Raw genomic sequence first — 25,317 nt, 5'->3', positions numbered from 1 at the left:
GAGCAGGCCTTGTTAATATTATGGTAAAAATGCATGCTCTGTCTACACTAGTGCCCACATTGTTGCTGTCACCAGTGGAAGTGCATTAGCGTTAATGCAGCAGCGAGGGATTTTAAGAAAAATGCCACTGTGGAGAAAGCCTTAGGCCATGCCCACTAGGGTGTGAGTCGTTGTGAGAGATGAGATTAGAACTATGGGAGTCCAGGTTTAGTCAACTAAGCCGGTAGTTCTCAATCTTTACTACTCAAGACTCAGAAAACAGCCACAGTTTCTTGGCATGTCCCATCGACATCTTACTGTTTGCAGCCACTGATGGAGGTTTGCTAGTTCTGGATCTGCCAGCCCAGAGCTCAGTGGCACCTTTTAAAGAGCTGACTATTATTCAGGCAGGGGAGAGGTTTTTGGAAGGAAGGGGTGAGTGAGATGGGGGAGGGGAGGATGAAGAAGGGATGTGAGCAGAGGTGTGGGGCAAGGTGAGGAGCGGGAGGCAGAGCTTCTCTTTCTTTCATTTCTGCTGGGTCCCACAGCCTGCAGCATTTTAATGAGGGTTTTTTGGTTTGATTTCTCTTAACTATGGGATCTGACTAGTCGACAGTCTGTAAGATTCACCTGTGAGTCACACCCAGTGGATTGAGACATACTGGTCTACACCATATTGCCTTTCATGAGAGAACTGGATTTTCTCATGTACTCACTCCTATTATTGCCCTGAAAGGTCTCCATTGCCCTTCCATTTCATTTCTTATATACACTTAGGGGAATGCTGTTTATTATTCAGCTGTGCAACATCTTTGGGAAACCTACGTGCAGACATAAAAGGATATTGGTAGACTCACTTCATATAAAACAACACTCCGAGGGAATATAATTTTGACTATTTATAAATGTAAAAGTTATTTACAGGACAGGTCGATCTTCCTGTAACTTAAAGTATTTGATTCTCAATGATTAATGTTGACAATTCAAAATCAAGGTGATTTGTGTTTGAATAGAAACCAGAATTGTTTATAACCAGTGCTGCTACCTAAGTGCAACTGAAGTGACACCTTGGGATTGCAAACTTTTCAAGACTGCCCACCAGGCTGCTCAGACAGCACAGACAAAGTGGCCTTACCCTGCTCTCAGGCAAATGTTCAGCAGCAGCCACTCTGAGAGGACGCCTTACTCCTTTGGGGCAACTGATTTAACGCATGTGAAAAAAGGTATAAAAACTGCACAGCCAAAATTACCTGTGTACACACTGTATATATGTGGAACTCTGGGTGATGGACTGTAGACGTAAGTATGGCAGGCTGAAACTTGAATATGCAGTTGCGCTGCAAACAGAGGGAGCAGGGATGGTTACTGTTGTTATGTGCTGAAAATAGATTCAGCATGTAAGCAATGGTGTTTTAGCCGTGACACCTTTCGGAGCCACCTGACAATTTTCTGTAAGAAAATCACATGGTGAAAATGCTGTTGCTATTTCTGTTTTCCAGGCATCTGTTCTTCCAGCAATGCACAAGTGATTTACTTGCTCCATTCCCATTAGAGTTAATCCCCCACAAAGCCCTAGACCTGTCTGAGTGTATTTAAGATAACCTTTATGCTATATACATTTATAATTTCAGTACATGTAGCCCTCCACATAAATGAACTCATAAAAGTAGAAAGGAATGTTTGGGGTAAACTCTGTGCTGTATCCTTATCCAGCAGAAAGTTGTTTCATAAATAAAAAAAGGACTTTTGAACTGTGAATGCCCTTCTCACAGTTGTGAAAGATGAGCTAGTTGTAGTAGTTACCTTCCATGTCCGAATGTATTCACCCTGGAGCCATAATCTATGTCTGGGAACCATTAGGACTGCCCCTTCTCCTCTTCCACCCTGGACCGTAATTCGAGTTTCTGTAGTAGTTTCAAGAGGGTTGGGCATTTTTTACAGCTTTACTTCTATGTAGCTACAGGCAACTCAGTCTTGGCAGATGATTTATCAAGATCCTATTTTTGTGGAGAAAATATAATTAATTTTTGGGAGTAAATCTATGTACATTGTTACAAATAAAACCATACTAGATCCCATTTATTCCTGTCTCCCCAGCAAAATTATGTTAGTTTGTGTCTTTCAATACCATGTGACAGAATCTGTTATGTAATTCTGTAACTTTTAAGTATCCAGAGACAAGGTGGGTGAGATAATATCTTTTATTGGACAAAGAGTGCCAGCAGGAGTTTGATTCTTTCCTATCAGGGAAAAGCCTTAGCAAAAACTGGATGGCTCAGTAATGTGCCAGGTGCTGGCAGCTCACCAGATCCACGGCTAATCTTCCTTGGGGGCCAGATTCTGGGGTCCTTTACTTAGTTTTCACTGAGGTTTTTACTCAGGCTGATTCCCATTGAAACCAATAGGAGGCAGTGAATACAAACTTTGTAATGATCCAGGGTTGATCCAGAAGCAGTCTATGCAAAGTACTGTGCAAGGGCAGTGTAAGGGCAGGCACTTCTTAAAATACTGGCCCAAAAACTATAGTCTCTAGGGCAGCATGTGGTAGGACTTGAACATCTTGTACTTAATGTATTATGAATTAACATAAATGAATGACACTACGATATAAGGAGACTGCAGGAAAAACATTTTTAAAAATTGCTGTTTGTTTAAAACTAGATAGACGAAATTTCAGCCAGAAAACGATTTTTTTTTTTGGACAAAAAATTGTTTGACTCTTTTGTAACTTGTAGGAGAGCAAAAAAGAAATGGAAATATTCTGCTTTTCGTCATGCACAGTACTACATTTGTATTTCTGTAGCTTAAAACTGCAGGTAATGGACATGCATCTTAGGATCTTTTAGATCAGTGGTTCTCAACCTGTTTAGCATTGTGGGCTGAATATGTACTTCTCTGGGTGTTTGTGTGGGCCACATCCACACAATGCACGTACTACTTGGATGGCCCTGAGCTGTGTGCTGATTGGGCCGTAAGTGGCTTGAGGGCTGAGAACCACTGATTTAGGGGTTCATTATTATTATTTATTATAAAATGCCAAAGTAGACAGATAGCTGATCCATTGAGGGTGCTGATTTTTTCATCAGTGCTATTACTTAGAAGTGCTATTACTTAGAATAGATATTACATATTAGATGTGGGAAAATAAAGAAGGTGCTTGTGAATACATATACGTTACAGGTGCACTGGTACGGACACCTGTAGTTAAGGTTTATAAAATATGTATTGATTTAAGTTGAGGGCTATACTGGCCACTTTGTGGTCACGCTTGTGGCACATAACAGGAGAAAATATAAGTTTCTCTACCTCTACCCATACTTGGCCTTTTATGTGGAGATGAACAGAGCACAATTATCTGGCATCTTTAGTCCCACTTTGTTCACAGGTTTCAGAGTAACAGCCGTGTTAGTCTGTATTCGCAAAAAGAAAAGGAGGACTTGTGGCACCTTAGAGACTAACCAATTTATTTGAGCATGAGCTTTCGGGAGCTACAGCTCACTTCATCGGATGCATTCAGTGGAAAATACAGTGGGGAGATTTATATGTATAGAGAACATGAAACAATGGGTGTTACCATACACACTGTAATGAGAGTGATCAGGTAAGGTGAGCTATTACCAGCAGGAGAGCAGGGGGGAAATAACCTTTTGTTATTAAATAACCTTTTGTCGTGATAATCAAGGTGGGCCATTTCCAGCAGTTCACAAGAACGTCTGAGGAACAGTGGGGGGTAGAGGGGGGGAAATAAACATGGGGAAATAGTTTTATGTTGTGTAATGACCCATCCACTCCCAGTCTCTATTCAAGCCTAAGTTAATTGTATCCAGTTTGCAAATTAATTCCAATTCAATAGTCTCTCGTTGGAGTCTCTTTTTGAAGTTTTTTTGTTGAAGAGTTGCCACTTTTAGGTCTGTAGTCGAGTGACCAGAGAGATTGAAGTGTTCTCCAACTGGTTTTTGAGTGTTATAATTCTTGATGTCTGATTTGTGTCCATTTATTCTTTTACATAGAGACTGTCCAGTATTGGCCAATGTACATGGCAGAGGGGCATTGCTGGCACATGATGTATCTATGAAAGAGAGAGAGAGAGTGTAAATGTAAATTATTTTATAATGGGAAGTATATTTTTTCCATGCTGTGTCCTTGAAAACCACTAAATCATATTGGCTCAGATTTTAACAAAACATTCATTTCTGGACAGAACAAATCTGGCAAATTTCAACCACAAAGGTAAAAGAATGAAAATATTATCCATAACTGAAAATGAGGCCCTGGAATGGAACCACTTGTCCAACCTTAATTGCTGAGTAGTAGGATAAACTTAAACATCAGTCCATATGTATATCATACACCCAATTTTAAAAAAAGGTATAAGTGAAACCTTCCTTTCTCAGCAAACTTGTTTTCCTGAGCAACAGTTTTCTTTCTTCTTCCATCTTTTTCTTTTAAAGTGATTAAAACATTTATCACCCTTTCATCATATACTTGTACATTGTAGTAGGAACGAGCCTTTTTCTCTGTCTCACATCAAAACTTGCAGCATAACTCTAGATTCTTTTTACTTTTGGCCTTTTCAGGGACTGTTTGGGAGTCTTAATAGCAATAATGGATCAATCATTGCAGTGAATTCTGAGTTTCATTAGTTGCAAATGCATCAGTATATGTGAGGCTTGAATCTCTACTCTTTTACACCAGTTTTAGGCCAGTTTAACAGAATCAGGAACATGATGCTTCCTTGGACATGCTACAAGTACAGGCAAAGAAAATCCTGGAGCTTTTAACCTGGGAGGCACCTCATTTATAATGCTTTTGACTCCCAACAAAGACAACCTTGTGGTGTATTAAGGTCTGTGGTCTGGATGGGCGGCTCTCCTCTGGGTAGACTTCCCAGTATCATGGGCCCTGTGCCCTCTATAACTTCAGCAGACGCTCACATAAGAAGGAAAAATATAACTCATCTGTGTTAAATACTGGGTGAGTAATACATAGATAGCATAATTTATATATTGAGTGTGAAATATCTATAGTAAATCAGAACACTTTTGCCAAAAACAGTGTTAAATAAAAATCTGCAATTTACCGTTAGTCATGCTATACTTGACTCTGTTGAATGTAAACAGATGCAATACTAGTACTCAAACATTCCCACTAGGTGTCTTAGAGATCAGAAGTTGTGCCCATTCCTCTCAGCAGCAATCTGAAAGTTTGCCCCTGCATATGCAGTACGAACTGCAAAATGTATTTGAAAATATACAGTGCCATCCACCCTGTTGTTATACTAGAGGTTATTTTAGATAAACAGCAATATAGTTCAAATAAATGATCCTGAAAACTTAAATCATGGCTGCTACGGTATCCTTGCACTTCAATGTCTCTTGCCTGCCCACAGCGCTAGACATGATAAATACGATCTAATGATGGAGGAATCTTCTGATAAACAACAATGCAATATATGCTATATAGGGTTTAGATACAGTAGGATAATATCAAAATTTCTATTAAAAGTTTCATTAAAAATTGATGCTGGGCTCAAACACATTTGCACTTACTGGCACAGCGATCACCTCACACTGTTCATTGTTGGCTTTGACCAATCATTCCTCCTTTCTGGAATGCACAAGAAAAGTCTTTTCTAGTCTTAGCCTGGAGTTCTTTAATAAACCAATATTTTAACTGAATTGTTGCTGTTTTCACTATTAGCATGTGGTGTTGTGGAGTACTTACTATTTTAGGAGACTGGCATGGATGGGGATAATACTTACCTTAGAGGGGCCTGGTGAGGCTCTGATAATTAATGTTTGTAAAGTACGTTGAGACTGTTGGATAGAAAGTGCTATAGACAGGCGAAGTACCATTATAAAGTTTAATATTATGATGAGGTGGGGGTTCTGGTTATTAATATTATATATAGCAAAATATATTTATTCCTGTTAAAAAGAAATACAGTTCTCTCCTTATAGGACCTGTTGTACTGTACAGGTGCTAAAGCCTGTAGATGCCACTAGGGCAGGGGCTGACAACCTGCGGCATGCATGCTAAAGGTGGCACGTGAGCTGATTTTTACTGGCATGCTGCCAGCCGGGGTCCCGGCCGCCACCACCCCTTGCTCAGCCTGCCTGGGTGAACAGAACCCCAGACCGGCAGCAGGCTGAGCGGGGCCGGCGGCCCAGGACCCCTGATCTGCTCAGCCCGCCGCCGGCCTGGGGTTCTGTCCTCTGGTGTAGTGTATTAACTTTCTCCCTGTAGGAATGTGATATTTGCGGAGCACCAGGACGGGCAGCCGTAAGTAGTAAACTGTAAGCAGCACATTCCTACGGGGAGAAATTTAATTCGCTAAACCTGGCCCCACTAGGCCCGCTCACGGTCTGGAGTTCTCAAAATATGTTCTCTCACCCCTTATCAAAAGTTACACTACAATTAGCTTAAAAACTTGAAAACTTAAAAACTTTGTATGTTACAGTAATTGTTAAAAAATGTAACATGTTAATAAATACATAGGTTTGATGAAACCAAGAAGTTGTACTTACGTGCCTGTGCTTAATTTGTGTTTTCAATGATTTACCTTCTAAAAAAATCTCGCATGTCTCACACCCTCAAAAAGGGCATCTCGCATCCCTAGGGGGTGTGTGCACCCCAGGTTAAGAACCACTGCACTGAACTGATAAGATCTGCATTTTAATTTAATTTTAAATGAAGCTACTTAAACATTTTAAAAACCTTGTTTACTTTACATATAACAATAGTTTAGTTACAATAATATAGACTTAGAGAGAGAGACCTTCTAAAAACGTTAAAATGTATTACTGGCACGCGAAACCTTAAAATAGAGTGAATAAATGAAGACTCGGCACACCACTTCTGAAAGGTTGTCAACCCCTGCACTAGGGGTATGACTATACTGCAAAGAACCACTCACAGTGCCAAGTCTCAAAGCCCAGGTCGATTGACTCAGGCTCACAGGGCCTAGGCTGCAGACATTGCAGCTCAGGCAGAAGACAGAGCTCAGAGACCCTTTCCCCTCACAGAGGCTCAGAGCCCAGGCTCCAGCAGCCCGAGCTGGACCAGCTATGCTGCTATTTTTGCCCTGCAGTCTGAGCTCTGTAAACCGAGTCAGCTGACCAAGGCTCTGAGACTCACTGCTCTGGGTTTTATTTTTTAGCGAAGAAAACTGATTTCACAGTTGTATGCTTATCCTCAGTAAAGACACTATTTTTAGGCTGTCTTATGTAACGGAAAACATGTTATCTCATGACCACTTGTTGTTCTAAGGGCCAAAAATACTATTCAGTGGGTGAAATCCTGGCTCCATTAAAGTCAGTGCAGAAATTTTCATTGACTTCAGTGGGGCCAGGTTTCACCCCACGTCTTTAGTTGGTCAGATCACATGAAAATAAGATTAACTTTTTGTGTCTTTCACAATATAATGGTTCTGTGTGGAAAAACTTAGTAGGTGAAGGATATATGCAATTTTGGCTCTGCTTCATTTCTGTTATTGTATCTGAGAACATGGAGTATCTCATTAATCTGTATGTTATGCAAGGTTTTTATTTCTAACTCTCCGATTAAGCTTTTCACTGTGATAGCATTCCAGCTCATATTTTCCAAGTGCTACCTTTTACACTACATACCGGACTATAAAAGATTTCTTGGTTTCCCAGAACAATTGTACATTACAAAGCATCGCTGAAATCCACGATATCTCCCAGATGGGAAAGATTATGCATTCATATCTCATCTTTTCCCTACTGTATCCAAAAACTTTTGGAAAGAAACTTTATTATATCACATTCATCCACATGTGGCAAGATATCTACATAAATCTCCCCTTAAAGTACCTGTCAAAGAAGAGATCAGCCAATATTATGAGCTATGGGAAGTGTTGATTTCAGGTCATGAAAGAAATATAAATCTTTTAACTTTTGTTTTGTTTGATTGTATCCCATGCAAAAATGTATCTATAAAACAGCAGGACAAAGTTGTTCAGTTTCCAAAAACAATAACATATGGGCCTTTATAAATTGTATAAGAAATATTTTGAATAAATAAGTGTTGTGATTTATTTTACATAAACAAATGAGGGAATTTAAATTTTAAAAAATAAATCTGTACATGGAACACAAAGCTGAAAAGTTTGCTTATTGCTCTTTTGGTTCTAGTAAGTGTTTCCTTGAATTTGTTTCCTCTAGAGGAAAACTGGATTTAGTCCCAGTGTTCCATTTCTTAACTAGGGAAGTTTAAAAACTAAACAAGAGCTGAGCCAGTTAATTAATTTAATTGAGATTACAAATGAAAAAACATATTACATAATATTGATTTAATTACTACTTTATATTTACCTTTTTAAAACGCTCCGTAGAAAAGTTAATAATCTTGACGATGACCAGTTTGGTGATTTTATAGCAGAAGATTGAGCGACTCTTAAAACAAGAAGTGAACCTGGGAGTGAGTCATGACCTTTTGGATTTCTAAATTCCCTAAGCAACACAGAGATAACATACTCCAATAATGGTGGGGGGGGTGGGGTGGGTGAGATGTTTCCCCCCCTTTTTTTTTTTAAAAAACTTGTGGTTGCCCCTGGGCTGCTTTTTTAAAGATCCACGAACACTAAAAGTCAGAATCATTTCAAAGTTAACATTATAGCTCAGCAGTTATAGTACTATCATGGAACAAGATAACATGCCCAGCACAAGCTGCATGAGTTCCTTACAAGTACCCAATTGGCTCCTGAAATGGTGTGTTCATGTTAACCAAATCCTGCCTTCTCTGAGTCAGTTCAGCATCTACTCCTTAATTCTCATTACAGCTCCCTGAAGTAGGGGCTAATGATAGGTAAGCAAAAGGGAAGGAGGCAGGAAGGTAGTTGGCTGAATGAATTTTCACTAGGTTACTGGTTTGAATATACCAGTAGTCTGTAATAACTGACTGTATTATTTTTGTAGTTATTCAGTGTATACAAATGAGTTTGATGGTTATATTCAGATTTCTAGAAGGCAGGCCCACAAACTGACAACTACTAAGACCATTTCAGGATATAATGGGTGACAGAACTGCTCTCTGTAGCCTAGAGATACATGGTCCTTCCACAGCATGGTTGAGGTACATTGGCAGGTCAGTGTTGTGTGGGTAACATTGAACGGCTGCCACAAGTGCTCTGGGTAAATGCCTGACTTCAGTTTCTCAGGGTGTCAATCCAGCACCATTCATGTGAGCACTAAATTCTCTGTAAACATTTAAAGCCAGATCCTGATACCCTTACTTACATTGAGTAGTACCTCACTTCAGAGCAGTCCTAATGAATGGGATTACTTGTAGAATAAGAGTATCAAAATGAGGCCCTTATCAAAGAAAGAATTTATACAATGGAAGAGATGTCTCAATCTCTGTCTGTGAAATGGAAGATGCTGATATTGATATGTACTTTCTGTGAAAATATGTGAAACTATCTCCTGCCAACACCCCATTCACACAAGCCAACCTCCTTGCTTTTGATGCTGCTGTTTCGTCCTTGGTGTAAACCAGAGGTGGGCAAACTATGGCCCAGGGGCTGCATCTGGCCCTTTAGACATTTTAATCTGGCCCTAGAGCTCCTGCCAGGGAGTGGGGTCCGGGGTTTGCCCCTCTCCGGTACTCAAGCCAGGGAGTGGGGTCAAAGGCTTGCTCTGCTCTGCTCGTGCCATGGCTTTGCGTGGTTCCTGGAAGCAGCGGCATGCTGTCCCTGCCCCGTGGCCAATGGGAGCTGCAGGAGGCAGCGCCTGTGGAAGGGGCAGTGCGCAGAGCTGCCTGGCTGCGCCTCTGCATAGGAGCCGGAGGCAGGACATGCTGCTGCTTCCAGGAGCTGCTTGAGGTAAGCTGTGCCTGGAGCCTGCACCCCTGACCCCCTCCCATGCCCCAACCCCTTGCTCCAGAACTGATCACCCTCCTTCTATCCAAACCCCTTGGTCCCAGTCCAGAGCACCCTCCTGCACCCCCAACCCCGCATCCCCAGCTGGAGCCCTCACCCCCCCTGCACCCCAACCCTCTGCCCCAGTCGACAGCCCTGCTCCCACACCCTGAACTCTTCATTTCTGGCCCCACCTCAGAACCTGCACCCACAGCCGGAGCCCTCACCCACTCCTGCACCCCAATCCCCAATTTCGTGAGCATTCATGGTCCACCGTAGAATTTCCATACTCTGATGTGGCCCTTGGGCCAAAAAGTTTGCCCACCCCTGGTGTAAATTGTAACACATACAGTAATTGTCTAGGGGTTCCCAATAAAAAAAATAGTCATAGTCAACATTTCACAATATTGAGTCTGTTAATCAAATTTGCAATGAAGGTAGTTCCAAAGAATACAGTGGCCTATACAAAGTGAGAAAACAAAAACTTTCCCACACATTTGAATACTTATGCAAGACCAGGGAAGCTTTACACAATTTTTCAATGTCAGAGTTTATGATGTTATTTTAACAAACATTTAATAGAATGAAAATAAAATGTTGCCCAACGTGTACAAGTGATAACCAAACTCTTACATCATGTGAACCAGTGAGGACAATGCACTTAAATTTTAAGCTACACGGTGATTTAGAGTAATCAGGTGTAAAACGGATAACTTATGCAATAAAAGAAGTTGATTCTGGAAGATTAATTAGAAGACTCTACAAAGTTTATCAGTTAGCTTCTTGAAGTGAAATGCCACAGATGTTAGAAATTAAAGGTCTAGCAAAATTAGAAAAAGAATGATAAACAGTATTCTTTAAAAAGCAGACTGTTGAAGGACTGGACGTTTGTTTTTCTTTATTTCATTTTAGCTGGTCATATTGTTTTCCTTGGTATTTTTTGCTTTTTGTTGCTGTTTCTTTCTCTCTCACCCCGCCTTACTCCCTTCATTTCTTCTATCCCTAAGCTTTCCCCTCAGTCATGCCTACCATTATAATCTAAGCTGTCAGATCCGTCACTGAAAGGTAGCAGCTACATTGAGAAAACCAGTTAAACTGGTTCAACAGCTACACTAGTGTTTGCTGTCTGCAATGGCACTGTGACACTGGAGGGTGACATTTGGGGATGCGTTGGTACTTAACCTTTCTCACAGTACGTGCAGTCACAGTACAAGACACTCACCTACCAGCTATGTATAGGCCTGAATAGAGTCAAGTTGGTTCTTGGATGGTGTCAGATCTGTCCATTCCCTGTGCCTCACCGTATACCCCAACCCCTAGAATAGCAAAGAATGAGAGAGAAAGATAAAATAAAAAGAAACTTCACTTTGTTTTTATGTTTTGTAATATGAATTTTTTTCACAGGAATTCACCTGAAAAGCACAAAGGAGGGAAAGGAAGTCTTATGCAGCAGCCACTGCTTGCAAATGTATTTACACACATGCACACACAACACAGTGTAAAAATAATGGAATAAATGAATCAAAAGAATAAAATCAATATACCTACAGTACCTCACTGAGCACCCCTGCCCAAAGGCAACAGTGACTACCATAGTATGCTCTAGGCCCAGAGACCGTCTGACAGTTGAAGCTGTTGATCTTTCATCATGGCATCTGCTATAGTGAGAGCATAGCAAGGTATATCTCCTGCTCCTCACAACGTGTGTGTGTGTGTGTTAGTGTAAGACAGAGCCATTTGAGGGGCAAACAAAAAAGGTGAGCAGGTGCAAATAGACGAGGCATCTGCTCCAGGGAAATCCAGGAAACTGAGCCTGGAATTGTACTATAGGTACAACAATCCATAGAACAATCCATAGGCCTGGCAGTGGTATGGGGGGGGGGGGGCGGGGGGGGGGGAGGGGAGAGAGAGAGGGAGTGTGTGTGTGTGAGAGAGAGAGAGAGAGTTGGTTGGGTGGAGGGGAGGCATATTGCTTGCACCTGAAACAGGATAGCTAGTGTGGATGTACTGCACTATAGCAACTTAACTAACTTAACTAACTTAACTTAAATAATAGTGGTGCAAGATGTAATGGTGCAATTATGTGGTATAGACAATGCCATACATCCTTTGGACATTCATGACACATTTTGTAATTTTAGTCCCAACAAGAGTTATACATCTTCTTTATTTTGGCTGCCAGCTCCTGTCCTCTGCTGTGGTTTTTTTTTAAATTACTCTGAACTCTTCTTTCACCATTCACAAAAGTTAATTGTATCAGTCAGGGATCTAAGGTGGTAACTCCACAGTTAAGGTCTTGATCCTTGCAAATATTTATGCATGTGCTTAACTTTATTCACTTTGACTGCAATTACTCACAGGTATAAAGTTAAACATGTTTATAAGTGTTTGCAGAGTTTCAAATCTTGGCTGAACTTTGACCTCACTCCTCACCCCCAGTATTTACAAAAGAAGCTCATTGCCCTGAAATTTTGCTTGATTAGTCTTAAACCAGAGGTTTTTTTTTTTCTTTTTTTTTGAAATAAGTTACGGAAGATGCTTTTAGTTATAAGATGTAGAAAAGTTATAGTGGGTTTTTTTGTTTGATTTTAATTTGTTCTACCAAATGTTTTTCCAACCAGAACTCAAAACTGTGCACCACCTGCAAAAAGCTTAAAAGAACAAATTGGTTCATTGTGGAATGTGGATATAACTGTCATTTCTGAAACATGGTGGAATGAGAATAATCAATGGGCTCTCTTACTTGTTTACTGTGAACTATAAGAAAGAGATATTACACTGTAGAGTTGGAAAAGTAATGGTAAAGTATTCCATCAGGGGGTGAAGTTGAGGTGGAAAGTGTTGCTACTCTGTCTGGCTTCCCATGCGTTCCCTCCCACCCTTTGCATGCTGTGACAGATGGGGGTCTGGGAGAAGAAGACAAGGTGCTTTTTCTCCCTCTGTTCTGGCCTCCACTGTCACAAGCCTGCCACGCACTCTGCTATAGCAGGTGAATTTCTGCTGGATCTGTTAATTGGATGTGTACTCTTCCTGCTGCTCTTTGGGAGAGGGACCACATCTCCCCACCCTCCCACCCCTTCCCAGAGGTGAGGTCTAAGAGGGAGAACAGCTTTCTTTTCACTGCATGGGTGTCTAGCAACATTTTCACTCCCTCAGGAAGTTGGCATCCGGTGCCACTTCCTCTCTTCCCCAGTAGGGAGGGGCAGTATCAATGAATAATCTTCTCTTCACTCCCTGACGTGGGACCCAGCAGATCCTACACAAGTAAGTTCAGTTTCTTAGCATTTTCTGAGAGTTGCCTAAGCCCAGACGGAATGAGCAGTGCTCCAGTCATCAGGTTTCACCAGCAAATCTGAGAATGTGGGAATACTGATCTCCCACTCTAGGGCTGAGGCTCCAGGGGAAACATACCAACACACTTTGACTCTTGTGTTTCATGCTTTCTATAGAAAGAAAATTTCCAGACGGAGAGAATGTAAGGTAGAGTCTATATGTATAAAAATCCTGAGTCTTAAGAATTTAAACATACTGCTGGCATGCACTTCAGAACAGTAATAGTGAATATAGTGAAGGCTGAGAAATCTTAGGGTTGCAACAAAATCTACTGGAACAGTAATAAAGGGTGACTTGTGCTATCCAGAGATAAATTGTGTTGTTTAGCCATTGGGGTAATGATTTCTCAGTACCATCAACCATTGGCTTTTGGAACAGTTAATTCTGGAGAAAAGCAGAGGAGAAGCTACATTTGATGTAGTTCTGAGAAACCCACAGGAATCAATCCCAGGAAGTACTATAAGTGTACTGAGACAATAAATAATGGGAAATCCATTATAATTAGCTTTGAGACATCTATACAGGAGACTCAATCCAAGGGCTAGTGCTGTGAGACTGAATTTTAAGCAGGGTGATTTTTAAAAGAACCCAAAAGACTGGTTAAGTTAGTAAGAAGCAGCCTAAAGGAAAAAGTTGGAAAATTCAAATCCGTAAAATCTCCATGGAGGAGCTTTTGTCTGTCTGAATAAGCATACTTATGCATGAATGTGTATTTGCTTCAAGTTGGTTGCCAAAAATTCTCTCTCTCTCTCTCTATCTATCTATCTATATATATATGGCTTCTTGGAAAGCAATATTCATGCACAAAATTATTTGGTGAGAATGTGACAAGACAAAATTGAATCTAAAATCAGCTAGAAGACAATAAATCTGGCTCATGTCTTTCTCCATCAGTTGTGAAGGAAACCCTGCCATTTTTAAATCTGGAATCCATGAACTTAGCCAAATGCTCTTGTACAGAAGAGAACAAGAAAAGATTTTAAAAAGTCTTAACATTTACTATGCCTGCTTACTTTCTATGGCTCTCCCTAAAGTCCTCAGTCCTTCTTTAGAAAAGCAATGCTTCGGTCACTCTTTTCAGACACTGTTTCTGTTGATAATGGTTAAGTTATCGAGTTAGGAACCAAAAAATATATCATAGGCATGATTCCATTATACTTTGTACACTTTTACACACCTTTGCAAATCAGAAGGGTAGCACTTTGTACAAGTATCAGGGCCTGATTCAAAGCTCATTGACATCAAGATAAAAGGCACTGGAGGCCCCATGTGTCTTAGACTGAACACAAAATTCAGAATATTAAATTACTTGCACTCATTCTTTGCAAGAACCCATAGTCACAAATATGTTAGTAGAATAATTGATCAAGACACTATGAAGGAATAAATTTGTAAAAATCATGATTTGGCAGTAGACAATTAAGAGAATAAAAAGCCAAATCTGATTTTATAAATTGTAATGAATAGGTCAACCACTTGTATCTGCAATTGTGGAAAATTCTATAATAATCGTGTTTTAATATTGGAATTTTAAAAAATTACTAATATAAAAAAATTAAGTTTAAAAATCCTGAAGGTTTCCACATTGGCAGGAAGTGACAGAGTAAAGCTAAAGGCATATTGCTCTGCAAGAGCTAAAGAAATCTCATTCTGTGTGCATTTTAGTGAATGGGAACAGCATGAGACTATAATGGTTATTTTCAGGTAGGGCTCAAAGTGAAAAATTGATCCAGTATAAAGTCTATCTGAACTCCCAGGTACCCCCTCTGTACTTTGTATTTATATGCATCTGCCACCCAGTTAACACCTCAGTTATCTACACATCTGCAGTGACTTTACCCTTGGACCTCTGGTATGTAAAACCATTAATCCTCTGTGCTAGCTTTAATTTATATAATCAGAGACCGTATTTGCAGAAATAGAGAATGTATATTAGAATAATGCTATACTTAGTGCCAGATAGTGAACCGTTTATATGCATTAGCATTTATTTGCACAGTGGGAGCAAGTCCTTCATAATCGGTCCCTTTTCAGCACCCCACCACCCCCCAAAAAAGTTGGCATTACATTGAAACTTAGCTGATTTAAGTTTAAATATCATTGTTTTGTATTTTGCAAAATAATTACAGGGTATCTTACCAAAAAATGCAAACACAAAGCATATGCATACAATGCAAAGAACTACATTTAAAGCAACATCTCAAAAATATTTTAGGCAGTTCAGAAAATTAAGAGTTACAGATGGGAATACAATACACAAAAGGACTTTGATCAGTGCTAATTATTAGCAATTGGTTATAAAATTACTTATAAAGAACAATACCATATATATCAATGTAGGTTTATTCAAGAAACAGTGGCTTCTCTATAGTAACATCATTCAAATCACCTAGTTCTCTACACTCAAACACTTTCTTATCATTAGTTCAAGATGTTAAAGAAGCCAAAGTTTCAACCTAATGTTTTCTGATTAACCAATAACCTAAAAAAGCTAGAAATACTAATGAAATATTAATTCCAACAAATTTAAAGGCAGTCCAGAACATTAATATATTTTTCTTGTAGTCTTTGGTAATGTAGGTTAGACCTGTAAAAATATAAATTTGGAAGAAGAAAAAAAATTCAGCTCCCCTTTGTGACATCATACCACTTTTGTAACTAGTTCCTGATCTTTTGGCAATGAGACAGTAACAGTTAAGGGATGGTAGAAAGAAGTACTGTGCTAAGATTCACTGCTGTAGAGTCAAAATGGAAAGGTATCTGATAACTTGAGTTCTAGTTATGTCCCTGGGACTCGTCTGTGGAGGAGAACTTTCATGCACAGATCTATCCATTCTACCCGGAAAGGTGAGTTGGGAGGGTCTTGACATCAGTGATGGTGGATCATCAGGCTTTGGAAAACTGGTGGTGGGTCTGGGTGGGGCACTTATTGTCTCCATGGCACCCAGCAGAGTTCCCAGGAAAGAGTGGTTCTGGGGGTAGCTATGACCAAGAGAGTTCTAGGTGTCCCAAGCTGCCAGAGAGTAGAGGGCAGGCCTGCAGGAAGGCCTGTGTTCCAAGCAAACCATGGGCATTCAGAGTTGTGGGGGGGCCTCACCCTCTCATCCTTTGTGCTTGGGGACTTTAGTTCTTTGATGGAAGAATGCAGAAAAAAATTCCATGACAAAAGGTTAGTGGTGTTTCCTGTGTGGGTTCTGTACAGTTGGGAAACTATCGCATCATATGTTGATAATGAGGAATTTAATTTTTATTCTAATGCAATTTCTAATAGCATTTTTATATATTCATTTCTTCCAAAACCTTTGATAACCCTCAGAACTCTTGTATTACATGACCTAGCGTTATTTTCTGGTGATTCAGTTTTATGATATAGATTACCTACCAGAACTTTAACAAGCGCTGTACAGCTTCAAGTCTGTATTTTTACTTGCATGGATTTTTCCCTTATATATTTCTTCTATAGAATCAGCTTATATAAACTAAATAAATCTATTTTAGATTCTGACAAATCAAACCATGCCTTCAAACTTGGATAGCAGATTATACATATTTTAGTGAGACCTTAGAATAGTGGTAGAGGAAAGGATAAGTTATCAATGACTCATCCTGCATTACGAGCTCTTGTAGCTATAAAGAAAAGTGATGGGAACTGAGAGACAAGAGAGGTCCTCACTGAGGCCACTCTGTTTTTCCTTTTGTTTGCTAGACATTTTAATCTACCATTCACAGATATCTGCATTAGTTTGGGAGAGTTGTTTAAATAGAATGTCATAAAATATTAAATTGCCCAAGATAGGACCCGTGGCGAGGGTGAGGAAAAAAGGTTTTAAAGCCTCTGCCCATCTAACATAATCTGACCAGAGAAAAGAAGTGATCTCCAATCTCAGGTAGTTTGGCAGAAGAAGCGACAAGTGAGGAAACAAACCCATCTCAAGGCCAAACTAGTAATTGCCTTTGGAAAAGCAGAACAAGATAGAAACGTTCTAAAGCATCTCCAGCGATGGAGCTGTGGGGGGATGTGTTGTTGGAGGCAACCCCTGGAGCTATGGAGGAAATGTCCCCTGTGTTAAATAGGCAGGGCTTGCTGATGGGCAGCCTGTGTACCAACAGTAGCAGCAGCTATGAAGGCAAATTGGGGTGGATGTTGACCCTCTTCCTCCTCCAGGCATAAATATATGTCAGAATTTTATGTTTAATGGTAGCATGTGCAATGACTCTAACTATTTTAAAATTATCAGCCCTCCTGTTTCAATGTAGAAGCTTGATCATTTGCTACTAGCAGTGTCAGGAAGAAATTCCCCCTCATGGTGTGTTGTTGTATATTTAGGTTCTTTTTGGATTGGGGTACACCTTCCTCTGAAGGATCCTGCATTGGTTGCTCCAAGGGGCAGGACCTAGTCTGGTATGGCAATTTCTATGTTCCCATGCCATACACGTGTACACCTATGCTATTACTGAGTAATGCTGCATAGTAGGGCAATGGTGTTTTTTTAAATTCAGATTATGACACTGCTGGATGTTTTAATATATATATATATAGAGAGAGCAACAGATTGTTGTGGAAAGGTTTAATCTTGAATTAAAAAGGAAGTAAAAGTACCTCTGCTTTAGTTTCCTGTCTTTTCTGTATTTAAGTTTTCTCTGCAGGTTGTATTTTGTAAATGATACTTTGTGGTGGTGGAGTGAGGGCTCTTGACCAAATATAGCCATATAAATGTTTAGGGAAGATGTAACTTATATTGCTGCTGTGGGAATGTAGCAAAGAATAGTTATAATCATTTTTATGAATGAGGATTGTACTTAGCATCTGCTACGTATACATCAGATTGTATTCTTCTCTTCATGCCTTATGCACATACATCCAGAGCAGAATGCACTTCACTTACTTTTCTTCTGTAGATGTCAATGTGGATATAACTAGCAGATAGGATGCGGGGTTTGTTTTTGTCACTTTTGGCATGCTACATCTGTTCCATTCACGGTGCCCACTGTAGGCAGAACCAGAACACAGGAGTTGCACTATATCAAGTCAGACCATTGGGCCATCAGATAGAGTAATTTGCCTTCAGTAGTGACCAATGCCTGATGCCTGAAAGGAGCAGCAAATGGGAATTGTCATATCAGAGTACTCCAATCATCCACCTAGTCCATTATTCTGTCTTGACAGTGGCAATACCAAATGTTTCAGAGGAAGATGTAAAACCTGCTACCCAAACCCACCTAGCTACTTATGCAGGGTTGCACATATGGGAGGATGGAGGGTATTTCTTCCTGACCCCTGTGTTGATGTCTACGCTCTGAGTATTTGCCTGGAGGGCATTCTTCTTCAGTTTTGGTTGATCACCCACCCTCTTTGATCACCTCTGAAAATAATATTAAGCCTTTCTCTTCTGGTTCTTTTCCTTTTTCTGGTTAGTACTCCAATGATCTCTCATTAATATTGGTTTTCTCATACTGTATGACCTGTGTGCATGTAACCACTTGGCTGTCACACAGTATGTTTCTACAGAAATGTCTTCATGTAGAAAGGCAGGGAAATGACCTTATAATTAAATTAATACTTTGTTCTTAAAGAAGCTTCATAAGGGTTGTGAGATACTTTCAAAACAAATTATTAAAACATTTATTTGATTTCTTTGTAGATTCTGGACAATCAGGAAGTCCAAGCCACAATGATCCTGCCAAGAATCCACCAGGTAAATATGAGTTCCAGGACATGTGCAATGTAACATTGTTTGAGAACAAAGATACTACTGTTAATAGTTAAAAGAGTGCATAATTGGTCAGCAACCTATTTTGCACTGCTAAGTACATATAATCAGGACACACTGAGATTATATTAGCTCTTTTGAAGTGGCAAATTCCTTGATTGTAGTTTCATCAAGATTCATTTAATCACAGGAATTTTTCTTTCTGTTCCTGCTTCTTAAAAGTTAAGAAGTGGGGGTTGGGCTAAGGGATAGGAGGCAACATCCTGAATCTCAGTACTCTGATAAAGGCCTCCAGAGGCTGAAGTTATTGCTGTACCAAGGCAATAACAATATTGCTCTGTCTTTAAAGTTAGTGACCAAGTCTACAAGAATGTTTGTTGCTGCAATTTTATTTTATGCATGCATTATAAATATACATATGCTTAGCTTATATACAAGGTTGTCAACTCACAATAGTTTTAAAAGCTCCATTGTTAGTAGTTGGGTTTCTTTTAAGTGATTCCAGTGATTATATGTGAATTGTCTCCACGAGAATTTCACTAAAAATAAAGGAATCAAAAGAAAATCAACACTAGACTTTGCCTTCCACATTGTTTAGGCTAAACACTAAATATTTTGATATAGTCATTCTAGGGCTGAGAATGAGCTATTCCATCCAAAGTCTGGTAAATCTGCTTCAGAGCTTCAATCTTGGTTTTTAAATAACGTTGTTTTTGTATAATTATTCACAGGGTAAGACAACACAAATAATGTTAGAGTCCTCCTCTCCCTAGCATTTTTCTTTGTTGGTCATGAGAGACACCCCTCCAAGTGAAGCATTACTGTATCCTCTTATTTCGGCCCTTAGCAAAGGTGTCTGTCTGGAATGAATTTAGGGTTAATGTCATTTGCTTTTTTTCTAATAACTGAGTGAATGCCAGCATCAATCTGATTAAGAGCTAGCTGGGTGATGTTGGAATGTTGCATGTACATACATATTTTCTGGATGCAGATGAGGAGCAACAACCTACACTGGAAACTCTGAAATAGTTTAGTATTAGGTGTTGATTAAAGCTTCTTGTAGCATGTTGCAGTAAAATGGGAGAATTCCTGGTTATATAATGTTAAAAAAAAAAGCAAAAGCAAATTGATTATATAACATAAAAAACAAAAAAATAAATACAGGATAATCTGTAATTTTTTAAAATTTACAAAGCAGAGTACCTCTATAGTATGAGATTTCTTTAATATGGATATAGGTTTCTAGCTGAGGATCATTTTGGTTTACATTAAAGTTTGAAGCCACTTTTTTTGAGAGACCTTGATACTGTTTCCCTCCAAATTTTGTGGGATATCTGATTTGTTTTTTATTTCACTACAAAATATGATTATAGCACAAATTATATTGTGTAGTGCTTTAAAAATGCAAAAGCAACAACAAAAAAGCTTAAATTCCAACAGCATGGAAAGTTCTTCTAAGTCCTTTACTTTATTTTCCTGGAAGAAAGTTGGAATTTTCCAAAACTCAAATTGTTGAGCCTTCAAAAAATAGTTTAGTCTCTAATAAAGATTATGTTTTAATAATCTATTTGTGCAAGCTCCAGAGAGAATCCAAATGTTTTTGTAATACTCATCTGCCATTTTAAATATATTTATTGTGTATGTGTTTGTATAATAATAATAATAATAATAATAATTAATAATTAATTAATGCAACATTAAGGTTGAGAAATCAGGCAATACAAACGTCAGGAAGTACAGATTTAAAGACAAATGATTGACTTTATCTCATCCTGCTTATGTAGCCATTATTATGTCATGGCATTATTTATCATAAAACACAACATATGTCAATCACAAAGTGGAATTTGTATTACAAGCTTACATGACTGTATGTACTATTGTGTGCTATGGTTTAATACAGACTCTGCATGTATGCTGAAAAATAAGAATTTTGTTTTCAAAGAAAAATAAACATTTGTGAAGTGATTATAGACATGTTGGGCACATTGTTAGAAAGCAAAGGTGTTATCTCAAATAAAACTGATCTGTATGATCAAATATTAATGTATAAAGTATCATGATTGAGAGCTCTTTGGGACACAGGTTCATTTTATTGTATTGTGCAGCACCTTGCAGAATGGGGCCTTCATCTCTAGTTGTGGCCTATCATTTCTACCCTAACAAAATTATAATAATAGACTGTTAGTATAGAAACCAGTGTAAAAAGAGTGTTGTAACTAGTCGTCCTTATGTCTAATTTTAAGACGGAAAAGTCCCTACCTTATAAAAGGTAAAGTAAAGCTATCTACTCTTACAAGATAATGACTCTGTGAAGGTGAGTTTGAAACAGCTGAGGACTTGCTTCCTGGTCAAGGGCAGAAGGCTGAATTAGGACTGACAGTCTATACACTCCCAGTTTATGAGACCTATAGTGCAGGCTAAGAGCCATTGCTGCCGTCACATAAGAAATAACTAGGGAATCAGCAGGGAGATGTTCCTGCAAGCGTAAGATCTCCCCCGTCATAGGTGTCTCCCGGCCTTGACACCTATTCCTTTCCTGCTCTCTACATTCTCTTCTGCCTTCTTCCCTTACTCCACCAACATCACCTCAGCATCATGTAAAATAATAGTTTTAAGAATGAAAATTAAGGCTTGGATCCATATCTGTACATAGACTACATTGTATTACATGACAGTATATAATGATATAGAGAAAGAATACCTATGTGCAAAAGAGGTGAAGTTAAGGATGATCTTTTAGCCAAGAGCAAATGGAAAAAGGAAAACGGGGAACTCAGCATTAACTACACTTTTTGTGACCAGTCAATATGAGGCTATAATTTTTGTAGGTATCATTTCTTTTTGGTTTCAGGTGATCCTACACTGAATAAGTTCACTGTACTTATCTCAGTTACAACTGTGGACATAATCCAGCAATAAATGTCCATGACCAAGTTGTGCAGTCCTCAGGGAGTCATGGATGCTGGCACCATGGCAGGCCAGCCTAGCCAGAGGAAAGGTTGATCTGGCTTGGAAGGGAAAATAACAAACAAACCTGCCCCTCTCAAACTTCTGCAATATGGAGGGGTGGACTTAGGTGACTGTAGGGAGGGAGTGCTCCTGTAAATGAACTAGCTGTCCCTGAAAAATAGAAGGCTATATCTTGCCTCACTTGAATCCTTTGCTCTGACTACAGAGGAGGGTTGGGCAGGCATACATCTGGGTGTCGTCTGCACATTGATGATACGTGAACTCATGAGCATTGCATGATTTCCCCATAGCGTCTTACGTAGTTGTTAAAGAGGAGGGAAGAAAGCATTGAGGTTTGTGGGACTCTACAAGACTGTACGAGGTAATGAGGAGAGGTTCATCATTATGAGATTTTTCAGAGAGGAATAACTGCTGTCCCACTGCCATTAAACCTCAAATGTGTTTCATTGGCACCATATAGTCATTGTGTCAAAGGCCACAGAGCATGTAAGCATAGAGGTTTGATTTCTGTTCAAGGCCAGGAGAATGTTGACCATCAGTGCCAGAAGGTCCATTCCTGTATCATGTTTTGATCTGATGCCTGGATATGAAGGAGCCAGCATGTTGGCAGAGATTAGGTGGTGTTAGAGTTTGGATGCCACTACTTTCTTAAGGATTTTGCCAAGAAAAAGGAGGTTGGAAACTGAGCAGTAGCTGGCGAGGCTGTTGGTATTAAGAATGGGTTTTTCTAGGTTTGGCTAGACTACTGCGTTCTTTAGGGTGTCTGGTAATTTGCCTTCTTAACCAAGGAGGGAGGGCAACACCACTTGCCAAACAAAAGACCATTAAGTGCACTTGCTGGAATTCTTTAAAATATATTCCTAAAAATACACTGAATGTTTTGATAGTATAATACAGTGTTAAGATTGTGTAGCTTGCGGTGGGAGTGGTATGTAGCTTTTGTAGTAGGATTCCAGGGGTGTCCTCCTTTAAGTTTTATTTTTCAATATCTTTCATGTGGTACATTTCAAAAGCACCAAACTTGTTCTTAAGGAGTCTCTTTATGAGTCTAGTTTTAAAGGTCACCTCTCTGCAGGGATAATTTTGCAATATCCAAAGAGACAGATGAACCCCACCCAAGTCAGAGACTCTCTTGGTCCCCAGTTATGAATTTGAACACTGTTGTAGTATACAGAACTGTTAAAGCCCCTTGCCACCCACTCTTTCTTTCTCTTTGTATTGGATTCATAGCCTAAAGCAACCTTAGGTAAATGAGCCAGACCACAAGCCCTTGTCCATTGCAATGCATACAGAGACATGCAGAAGAGAAAGTGTGCACTGAAGAGAAAGGACATGATCCTCCATTAAGTTCATATGTGAGACATGTAAAAATTGCCAAGGGAAGTCAAAAGCCCCAAAGACCCAGAAATATTAATAAAAATGTTGATATAAGGACCAACCCTGACAACTCCAGTATTTAACTACAGAATCCAGGCTCCCTACCGCTGTATAGAAGCGTTTCTGGAGTTTTCCCATTCTTACAGACTACTGGATGAGGTAAATTGTTACTCTCTTTGGTTAGTTAAGGCTGCTGGCTTGCAGAGTTGATTTATTTGTACATTAGTATCAATACTGCTGAGTGGTTATTATAAGTGTAATTATTGCTATGGCCTGAAGAACTTTCATATGGGAATTTTTAAAAACGTTAAATCAGAATAAATAAATTAATAACCAGCAATATTAACATAGCAAAAGACCTAACTCTTCCTTCTTTCCTCCCCAAGTTCCTGGGATATGGAAATAAAATCAAATGCAGGGTTGTAAATAAATTTTGAGGACCCAAGAAAGATGGAGACTGTAGGGAAACCTGAAGGCACGGAGGGAATGGAGACCACTTTCTATTCCTATTCATGCTGGCTGGGCAAACCTCTGAATATGCAAATATCTCTTGTGGCCACAGAGCCAACCAGGCTGTCTGAGTGCTTCCTTGGGCCAGCAGCCATGGGGACTATATTCCCCTGGATTAGGCCGTAAATCCTGTATAATAATTTCTCCATTATTAGCCATTTAGAAAGAAGAATTTGGTGATTTCATTTTTATAACATACAGCTTCAGAATTTAAAGAACAGGTGATCTCAGCCTTTACAAGTCTTTTCAAAATTTAATCAGCAAATTTCCTTGAGTTCTGAGTGATTCTGAGCACAGATGGTTGCTTTATTTTTATTGTCTTGCAAGTTACCCTCTTGTGAGTGAGGAATTGACCCTCTAATTAATAGGAATAGAAGAGAAGTTTCATTGTAAAACTCCCTTGCCTCACCACTGTAAGCAGCTTTTCTTGAGCAGGCAATGATGCCATAATATTAGTTTGGGGATTTAGGCAGAATTTTATTTAAACAAACAAGTGCTATCAGAACCGTTTTGAATTTAGCTTTATCAACCTGGGAGTGGATATTTTAATATGTATGTGCTTGCTTTTTCCTGTGTGCCTGCAGCCATACCATGTCGGATTGTGATCTTGATCAGTTTAAAGTTAAGCTTCAAATTAAGTTGCAAGGATTGGGGTGGTCAGGGCTCGACATTTTTTGAAACTCTCCCTTCCTAGAATACTACAAGTGGTAATGTCAGTGATTGAGGGCATATCTTCACTTGGGGGGAGGGAGGAGAAAAGGTACGTTCTCAACTCAGGTTAGCTAACCTGGGTTAAAATAGAAGTGAAGACATGACAACTCGGCTATTAACTTGGGTTAGCAGCTCAAGTTTAACCTAGGCTTTAACTCACACTGCTAACCCAAGTTAAAACGTGAGTTGGTCTGGCTTCACTACTGTTTTAACCCAATTTAGCTAACCCAAGTCAAGAACATACCTTTTTCCCTCTCTCTGAGGACACCCTGAGAAGGTGATACTCTTCTCTCTGAATCTCTCAGTACTGTACCTGTGTTGCAGTATGGTGTCATGGGGCAGTGTGCAGCTGGGAGGTGGCATCTTTAAAATGAGATCTTGACAATGTATAGTCTTCATCAATTCCACGACACTTCTCACAAGAAAAGGAGTTTTAGCCTGTGAATTCCCCCAATATTTTCAGCTGGTTATGGTACCTTACTTTCTAATCTGTTCTATAATGTTGCTGTGTATTGTAAAATTGCTATTGATTTTTACTCCAGAGGTGGCCACATTGATGTGGTGGGTAAAATGATTCCTAGTCCTATAGATACATAGTCTAACATTTTTCAAAAATAGGTTCCTAAAGTTAGACTGCTAAATTCTTATTTAGGCACTACATCAGTAATCTTGATTTTTAAAGTGCTAAACACCCAGCTCCAATTGACCCATTTTTTAAAATAGTGTCTGTAGTTTGTGAAACACTTCAAGATCCTTTGGAACAGAAGATGCTGTATACATAAGTTTTATTCCTTCTCTTTGCATTTCTTGCTGTGGCTTCAGGGGAATCAATCCGATGGCACT

General features: G+C 39.4%; 1 protein-coding gene across 8 annotated transcripts in view; it reads left to right on the top strand.

The window, feature by feature from the left end:
* Positions 1–25,317, top strand: part of NFIB (nuclear factor I B) — a 227,361-nt gene that overhangs the window by 112,021 nt on the left and 90,023 nt on the right. For all 8 annotated transcript variants that reach the window (XR_012159114.1, XM_073345413.1, XM_073345412.1 and 5 more), the window contains exon 3: positions 18,835–18,888. Coding sequence is in view for 7 of the 8 variants with exons in the window: in XM_073345413.1 (XP_073201514.1) it covers positions 18,835–18,888 (54 nt within the window). In the remaining variant the exon portion in view is untranslated. The remainder of the gene's footprint in view (positions 1–18,834; positions 18,889–25,317) is intronic.

The sequence above is a fragment of the Lepidochelys kempii genome, chromosome 5 (assembly GCF_965140265.1).
Source record: "Lepidochelys kempii isolate rLepKem1 chromosome 5, rLepKem1.hap2, whole genome shotgun sequence".
Taxonomy (NCBI): Eukaryota; Metazoa; Chordata; order Testudines; family Cheloniidae; genus Lepidochelys; species Lepidochelys kempii.
This window is presented reverse-complemented; position numbering and strand designations above follow the sequence as displayed.